General features: G+C 34.9%; 1 protein-coding gene across 1 annotated transcript in view; it reads right to left on the bottom strand.

The window, feature by feature from the left end:
* Positions 1 to 1,619: 1,619 nt before the first annotated feature.
* LOC124554920 (tyrosine-protein phosphatase 69D) overlaps positions 1,620 to 9,729 on the bottom strand; it is a 407,323-nt gene continuing 399,213 nt past the window's right edge. Inside the window, exon 26 of the mRNA XM_047128610.1 lies at positions 1,620 to 3,275. Coding sequence (XP_046984566.1) covers positions 3,201 to 3,275 — 75 coding nt within the window. The 3' untranslated portion in view covers positions 1,620 to 3,200. The remainder of the gene's footprint in view (positions 3,276 to 9,729) is intronic.

The following is a 9,729-nucleotide window of genomic DNA, read 5'->3' as shown; positions in this document are numbered from 1 at the left end:
AATTATTTGTAGAATTCTGTCCTTTTAATTATTAACTTTGGGTGTTCCTGGTTCATCTCTTGAGCTGTACAAACATTACAAGAAATCCTGAAACTCTTGAACAATTTTCTCTGTATCAACAGTTACTGTGCAGTCTACCATCTACTGATGGTCTGAGGTGTCTACCCAATGTAAGTCTGTGTTTAGTCTCAGTCATAAACTAAATGTTTTAATTTGTTTCTTTTCTTGCATTTTCAATATATTCCTGCAAATACTCTTCCAAATATTTCTGAACAGTTCTGTTTAACTGAGCATATTCTGTCATGTTCCAATTACTGTCTGCCCTCATCTCCAAGATTTGTATTCAGCTGTGCAGAATATCCTGTTAGTATGTGATTACCGTAAGGTCTACAGTGATTTAGGACTTACCTTGTGTATAGCTCCATTTTTGTTTGATAAAACATGAGCAGTTTCATTTTCAGTTAAATTTGGTACATGAAAAGTCAGTCTCTCATTTTTTTAGTGTATGTGCTGGTGTCTTCTCATACTGGTACCATGATAAAAATTAATCACTGCAGAACTGTTTCTAGTTTTATTTACCTTTAAAATCACCTCTCAAAACTGAAAACAACTAAATGCAGTTGGTATGTATTCCCAACAAAAATTAAAACTTTAATATAGTACATGGGCAAAATGACCTATCAAAGACCATATGTGTGTTGTGTGTGGCTAATTTTTCATCAAAAATAAATAAATATATAAACAACAAATGAAATGGACTGAAAGAATACTGACTTGAGATAAAAGAAGCAAACCAAATGGAATGAAAGTAACTACAATGAATGGCTTTACAAAAGAAAAAATTTATTTTTATTGGAAAAAAAAAAAAAAATGAAAGAATGTGTCAAAGATGTGTGTTAATGCAAAAAATATTTGAAGTGTTTTATTCAGTTACAAGTATCACCAAATACTGTGCAACAAACAGTAGGCCCATTTTATAAAAAATTGTTTAAAACAAAGCACAAACACTGAGTTTCAGACTTTATGTAGCACATATATATGATTTTGAATTACACATTAAACGTCTTTTTTATGAACAGGAAAACTAAACATTCACAATACAGGATCCTTACATGATTCTTTTTTCCATTTGTAAAAGAAATAAGCAGACATTCATAACAGAATAATGAAAACAGCATTTTATGCACAGAAAATCATTCTGGTAATTAGCATGACACATGCTCACCATCAACAACAATCAAAGGAACATGCTGTTTACTATGTGCAATTTATGGATGAAGGTTAATGATTTCAATTTCCAATTCAGTTTGATACAAATAAATACATTTTCAGATTACAGTTCAATTAAGAAAATAGGAAATAATTCACAGTATGAAACTTATTCCTCAGAGGCAATAAAAATCACTTACAGTAAAATTTTATTTTTTTCTGTGACACCAGTACATTGCTTTGGGTGAGGTGAAAATCTGGAAATCTCTCCAATCTTGAATAATACAAAAAAATATTTTTTCAGTCAAAGTTTATGATTTCCTGATTTCAACATATTTTCTTATAAATACACATCTTCTGTGAACAGTGCTAAGGTCATTTGTAGCTTTTAACAAATTTGCATCCCACTCTTAGATTCAAAAATTATGTTAAGCATGTCAGTTACATTCACAATCATCATACTTCTTTCATTTCTTGACTTTTTTTTTTACACAATTTTACAAAAAGAAAGCAAATGTGGCATCTACTCATGATATGGTAGTGCATTATGTCACAGACAATGCAGAGCACCACAGATTGTCTTATTTAACAAAATATATAAAAACAGCAACAGCAGTACTGCGTGCACATTTCACAATTTCAAGATGGTTTTCCATCTTTATTGCTCAACCAACAGAAATACTGTGGCTCACTCTCTTATTTGCAAATAAAAAAGTTCTATAAACCTATGACTTTATCTAGATCTTTGGCAAATATCTTAACAAAAGTATAATGTGTCATTCTTTCCTTTTATATAATGACAGTGAATTACAAAGCATTGAATACGACAGGAAAGCAAAGTACCAGAATATGCAGATGAGCTCAGACTGTTGAGAATTGTACAGCTTTTTAAATTTTAGGTTTCTCAGAGGAATATTCATTCTTACACACCACATAATGTCTAGAAATATTAGAAGCCAATATAGAGAGCAATCAATTAATTATTGTAGATATATTGCAAGTAACATTAACACTGCAGATCATTTACAAAAAGGGCAGATACTCTTCTTTAATAATGTAATTTAATATTTCTAAGAGGGAAACACATTGTATGTTTCCTTCCCCTTTCATAAATGTTCTGTAGCCACAATCTCACTATTCCAGTGTTTTCTGTTGCTTCTTTCATAAGCATCCAAACTGCTACTATATCACATGATGCAGACATTGACATCACAAGCTTTTCATTGTACATATAACTTTTCATAAAGAAGCCAATGTCCAATATCTGTACAAAATCTTCAGACTGTTCAACTTCATTGCTTAAAAGTAGTTCTTGATATATGTTTCCTCACAAAATGTGCAGTATGTGCAGGGGGGGGGGGGGGGGGGGGGGAGGAAGGGAAATGAAATAATGGCATGGCCCTTTTCCTCATAAAACAAGTTTATAACTCTCTCCCTTTTTCTTTGAAAACACACACACACACACACACACACACACACACACACACACAGAGAGAGAGAGAGAGAGAGAGAGAGAGAGAGAGAGTCACATTGCCATCAAATGCTACTGTATACCTACACAGTAAAAATTACATTGTATGCTAAGACAGTTCAATATCCGCCACAGTATTTCAACCTCATTAATTGAAACAAATTTGGCGAAGTATTGTACATATATAGAAGTATAAAATACTGATACTTCCCGTTACAGTACCATTGTTACAGTACAAAATAAATATTTTTGCAAATAAAATTATTTTTAACTGAAGAACAGTCCTTGAAACAACATAATATGTTATTTATATATATATATAAAATTTCATAAATTCATATCAAAGTCACAAGCAGTAAAATGCTAGATATTTTACAAAAGTGTTACCTCCACACCAGCAGCTTTCTTTAAATCTACACCGAGGAATAAAAAAAAAAAGCAATGGTATAAAATGGCAGCAATGGATTTTCTACACTTTTTGCAGCAGGTACAATGAGCAAATCATGCTCTGTTGACCAGTTCATGTTTCATCACTCACTAAATTGTGCAAGTCAGCATAGTTTACTATGGCACGATGGAGAAATTCATACTGAGCCTGAAATCAATTAACAGATAATCAAACAAACAAACAAAATAACACATGGCTGGTTCAAATGGCTCTGAGCACTATGGGACTCAACTGCTGAGGTCATTAGTCCCCTAGAACTTAGAACTAGTTAAACCGAACTAACCTAAGGACATCACAAACATCCATGCCCGAGGCAGGATTCGAACCTGCGACCGTAGCGGTCTTGCGGTTCCAGACTGCAGCGCCTTTAACCGCACGGCCACTTCGGCCGGCCACAAAATAACAGTGCATAGATTATAAATAGATGTACAGTTATTTAAAGCTGTAATTCTAGACAATAAATTAACTTGCTTTCAACATAGCCAGTCCAAAATATTATGTTGATTTTCTGACAGAAACCTGAGTACAGGAAAGATTCATCACATCTTTTGAAGAGAATACTATTATGTTCTCCAGCAGACACAGTAAGCACACCATTGTCTTTTGAGTACAGTAATTTATTTACTTGCTTACTCGAGTGGCCTTCAGCTGGTGCAAGCCTTTATAGTTCACACCACTTGGGTGGCTTACGCGTCAGGTGTCTTAATTGTTTTGTGTAGGTGATTGTCATGAGCATAGTACAATGTAGGGTTACATTCTTGGCATTGTTAGTTATGATAATGATTATGATGATGATGACAATGATAGAAAAGTGAAAACCAGTGCTGGCACAGCTTACTCCTCTTGAATAGCACAAAAGGGTCACCAAGTGTAAGGTATCCACCTGATGACAGTTAATGAACAGTGTTAAAAGATCTCATTCTGTGAGCCACTGCAGAGAGGTTTGGAATTTATTTTAGGACATGGACAAGTCTGGTAATCATGAATTTTATGCCACAGCCATTTCTCCCTTTGCTGGCCAAATATTGGCCTATTTTCACAATCGGAGTTTGAAAAACACAGTGGATAAATTCACACTAGGCAAATAACATATTTTCCTGTGGTATCACACGAAACTGAGGCAGCTGAATTTCCATTTACCTACTCCTGTTAAAGATATAAAACTATCCCTAAAATTTTTAAAGGTAGACTGATAAGTTTCATTCCTCTCAGAAGTCTAGATTGCTTTTAAGCGACCACATCTGCATTCTTGTTCAATAAAGGTTTTGAAGAGAAAGCATTCATTCTGTTGTTACAAAACCACAGTAACATAGACTGAAACTGTCAAGTTGTTATGTGTCATAAATAATCTTTAATCAGTGACTATCTATCTGACATTTAAATAATATAAAAAATATGTACTATCTCTTATTTTCCAGGCCATACATGACTGTAATTGAATATGCTCAATTTGATAGGTCATTTATGTTTCTCCGTGGGTTTCTTCCCTAAAAATACCAATTCCACAGCTATACTTATATTTTTGTATTTCTTTGTTTGCAACCAGTTTCAGGATTGTCACCGCATTCTCATTAAAACAAGAAAATCTGTCATGCTGCAATCTGGCATCATCACTGCTCATAGTGATGCGAAATGTTTGCAAAATGTTGAAGTCATAATAGCACACTTAACATGTGATGTATCTGCAACAGGTATTTGGTAAATGATTGCTAGTGGTGTACAATTTGAACTGCAGTGATTTTATATGTTTTAAATGAAGGAATTTCTGAAGAAGATGATATTTGCTGATTGTGATATGTGTATGGAGATCTGTGTACAGATACAATTACAGTAAGCCGGCCGTGGTAGTCTAGCGGTTCTAGGTTCGAATCCTGCCTCGGGCATGGATGTGTGTGATGTCCTTAGGGTAGTTAGGTTTAAGTAGTTCTAAGTTCTAGGGGACTGATGACCACAGATGTTAAGTCCCATAGTGCTCAGAGCCAATTACAGTAATAGAACTGGACAAAACAGTTTAACCCTTGCAGTGCTATAGGCAAACTCTTTGCATTCTGTGCTGAGTCTGCTTTTGTTATAGCTGTACTGCTCACCAAATGCTTGCACCTGTGCTGACTGATGGTGTTCCGACCAAAATGAAATACCTATCATCCAATTTTTCAGAAACTATAAAGTAAAAATATTTAATTTTTGCACATGTTAGAGCCTGATATATTCACTTGATAAAAAATGAATTTCTTTTCATTATATGTCATACTCACTGGGCTGCATCAAATCAAGTGAAACATTGCACGAAATTTTTAAAAGTTGGCAACATAAAAATTGATTGCATAAACTTTGCATATGGTTGATTGTAGCTCACACATTCCAGTGAATGAAATTTACATAAGATATCAAAATTTCATTTAAAACTGAGAGAAGAAGGATATCTCATTTTGTTCTCGAGTCATAGGGTTTTATATCCAAAGGATGGTTGCAGGCGATACGCTCATTCACATCCCTGTGCATCAGGGATCATGTGGTCATAACAGTTGTCATATCTCACAAATAATTCAAGATATTGAAACAAGGTTTTCTGGAAATGATAGCACACAATGAGGCACATATTTTGTATGATAAAGACTCGAAACTTTTTTATTCACCCAGATATGGAAGCAACTCGTCTGCAGCAGTGAGAGGCTGGAGGCTCAGGACACATTCAGATATCCATTGCACTCTACGAAAATCCAAGCAATGTGCGTATACATATCCACAACACCTGGGAAATGGTATAGTTGGATGTGTATACATGCCCACAGCAGTGAAAGGGTTAAGGATGGAATACTGCATGGTTGGTCAGCCTAAAGCAAGACTGATCACCCTCTTTTACTACAAATGAGGGCATAGAGCATATGAATGTACTGAATATGATAAAGAGGTGTATGCCTGAAAGGAAGTTGTATACGCCCTCAACATAAGATACATAGCTCCTGAAGTGCAAATCACATATTCAGAACATCAAAAGGCTCTAACAAATCATTTATGAGCTTTGTGCAGGCAAGCATATATCAAGGATAGCAAAAATGGCCATAGCATTTTATGTGTAATTTTATACACTGACCACCTTTGACTTTCTTAATAGTTATAGGATTTGAAGCTCAGAGACAGGACATTAGTTTCCTAAAGTAGTACGATGCATTTCCCATAAAACCTCAAGAAAATCACCTTTGGAGATTATATTTCCAAGTGCCATCAAATAAAAAAACACTTTGCGCTTATTAATACAGTAACTGGCATATCAATGCAGAACATACAAGTCCCATAATCATAAAGTCATCAGTTTGCATTACAACAGTAGCAACTTTTTTTACTTTTATTAAAACTCTATGTTTATTGTCAAATGGAAATGTTTGTTAACAAATACTGAATCATAATTTTTTTTTAGTATAAATACTGTCTTCTTATTTTTAATTACTAGTCACATGGGAGCGCTGGTATTCATAATAAATTAAATTTTGTACAAAAATGTGTGACATTAAATAGAAAATAAAATACTTTATTATTTCTAGAGGCTGGACATTATGACATATATTCTTCGTGTAATAATAAGGCATTTTGCAAGTCTGCCAAATTTTAATTTATTTTAAACTACCACTGGGATTTGACTGTTATTAAAAATGTAATTCTTATTTTTAATCATTATTTCAATTTGTTAACAAACAGATAATTTTAATGGAAATATGAAACGTTGTAACTGTTTGCTTTACGTGAATTTTGTGCTCACCACATCAGTGGTAGGTGTACAATGAGTGCTCCCACTGACGGAGTTGTTCACTTAAATATGCATGTGCATTCACTAACAGCCACTTCTTGAAGCCTTCAGACCACATCATCAGATACAGTGTTTGACTATTGCATATTGTATGGTTTTTCTCCTTTCATATTCACTCTGAACTTGAACTTGTATGTTTACAATGAAATTGCTGTATTTTGGACTGTGCACTAAACTAGCTCTCTACTGTGTGTTACTGAATGCTTGGAATTACCATTTGTTCAACAGGTCACTGCAGTACTGTGTTCCAAGTTATACTGAACTTTTGCTACCTATGCCTTGCTTAGTATTCCACTGGCAGACATTCCAATGTAGGTAGATGAGCTGGCATTAATAGAACTGCAGAGCAGTTCGGAAACCTGCCATGGAGGATGCATGGGTCATGTCATATGGGCAGACCCACAGATGGAAGTGTTTACTTGAAGGTAGCAGTAAGCACAGCAGGCCAGTGGTCCAGCAGAGTTGAACCACCACAGACCTAGTTTTGCACTCATGCCGAAAATTGTTGTGTGCTGTCATTAGCTGCCCACACCAGGAGTGTGCTCAGTATATCATTGTGCATGTATCTATCTGGGGCAAGATGCTCCGCTTCCCATAGTCAGTTTGAATGGTGAGCTCATTCCAGTCACGGGGTTCTGTTCCTCAACTGTTACCAAGTCATCATCGTCATGTTAAGTACCCACACTGACTGTGTTTACTAGCAGTGTTGTCATATCTTCTACAAATACTAAGCCAAGTAAGATAGTAAAGTGGCAACAAGGCCATTATTGATGCTGAAATGGAAATGAGAACATTATTTGTTGTGCAGCTATGGATGCTGAGTTTCTGAAGCCGATGCAACAGAAGATGCAACTACAACAGCAGCAACAGAACAGTGGCTTGTCCACAGGTGTGTTAAAAAAAAAAACCACCAACAACACCACATTTTCAGGTGGCGGTGCCCCACAGCTCTTATTTATTTGAGAAATGTCATATTACTGTCTTGAGCTGCTGGTAAAATACTTTATTTATACAACCAAATTCAGTCTGATCATCATCGGGTTGCTATACACTGAATAAAATAATATGTAAGTACCATTACAGGCTTAAGCTGTTATGAATTTGTTAACTGATGTAAATGTCAACAACACCACACACATAACGGAATGTTATGTACCCACATAAAATAGAGAGAAAAAGTAAAAACAGGTTTGTCACACTTCCACATCTAGGAAAGGTATCTGATAAAAATTAATACATTTTTTGTAAAACTAACATCGCAGTGGCTTTTCATACCAACAACCCTATCAGAAATAATATAGGGCACACCATTGATAAGACATGCCAGTTAGACCAGTCTGGAATGAATAGAATTGAGAGTAGTGACTGTGATAACATTTACATAGGACAAACTCTATGTAAAATACACACCATTTACAAAGAACATAGTTGCAAAAGCGAGAACAATCAGTCCACATTCTCTCAACACAACAAAAACCATTCTGTTTCTAATATAGAAGACAATTTATAATTGCACATAATCAATAAAGGTAGCCATATGGATAGTCTAGAAGAACTTGAAATTTACACAGAGTTGCAAAAAAGCCATTGTGCTGTTTTCAATTAAAAAAAAAAAATGATCCGAAAAAATAGGAATTTCATCTAAAATGTTAGAGGCATACTGCAGACAATGTAATTCTTCCCATAGATATACTAATACACCTGGCCTTAATGGTACATTAGTACCACATTACACCACTATTTTTCCACATGGTAGCTCAGTGACCTGTTTCTAAGCATAAAATATCTGTTTTTATAGCCCCAGTATTGTTTTTTATTCTTTTTATATGCCCATAAACTTAGCTGCTGTATCTTGAACATTGCGCGGCTGTGTGTGGGATTCACCATCACGTGAGTGAAGTGCACACAGCGCACATCAGATTGTTCTTTTGTTTAATTACAGCTGCCTGGAGCATATTATTTCATGTGTATATGGAATAAGGCTAAGCAGGATCATTATATGCTGATATAACTATTTGTCCACGATAATGAGCATGTTACGTCTGTTATACTGTATGTATTTAGACATTTTGGCTTGGCATACATTATATGTATCTGTATGGCCTGTCCCATAAAAGTTACTGTATGATGGAAACAGTATAAATATGAATGTGACAACATAGTTCGTTTCACACTAATGCCAATGAGTACATGTAAGGCAGTACTTGGATGCATTTTGTTTTCTGTCACTGGAATTGTGATCGTAAAATGCACAAACTGATATGACTTTCCTAGGTTCTTATCATAGCAGATGACACACAGCTTAATAATCATAAGTTTCTAGTAACTATCAATGTATGCAGACCTCTACAACCATCTTTGACTCTACCATAAACAGCGATCAGCTGCCCAGTCGTATCTGTGTGGTATGAATCTGTTCACAGTGTTACTGCATATTACAGTTTTAACATGAACGAGTACAACCCCTAGCATAGTTTTATAGATTGACAATGTAATTTATATTACAATATGATAACAAGTAACTCTGTACAAATAAGAACCATTTACATCTTTATGATACGTGGTTTTCATAATGAGTCACATTACTGTGTTATGACACAATTTTATTTTTGGTGTGTCATTGATGGTTTTATCAGCTGATGTTATAATTTTCTATTTTGCTAACATGATGGTTGTAATACATTTATGTGTGTCCGTAACATCCCATTATGTGTGTGTTTTACTGTTAACGTATACATCAGTTAACAGCTTTGTGAAAGTTTAAGCTTTTAATGTTACTTCTGTATTATTTCATTT

Source organism: Schistocerca americana, chromosome X, assembly GCF_021461395.2.
Source record: "Schistocerca americana isolate TAMUIC-IGC-003095 chromosome X, iqSchAmer2.1, whole genome shotgun sequence".
Taxonomy (NCBI): Eukaryota; Metazoa; Arthropoda; class Insecta; order Orthoptera; family Acrididae; genus Schistocerca; species Schistocerca americana.
Note: the sequence above shows the minus strand (reverse complement) of the source record. Positions and strands in the feature narration are given on the sequence as shown.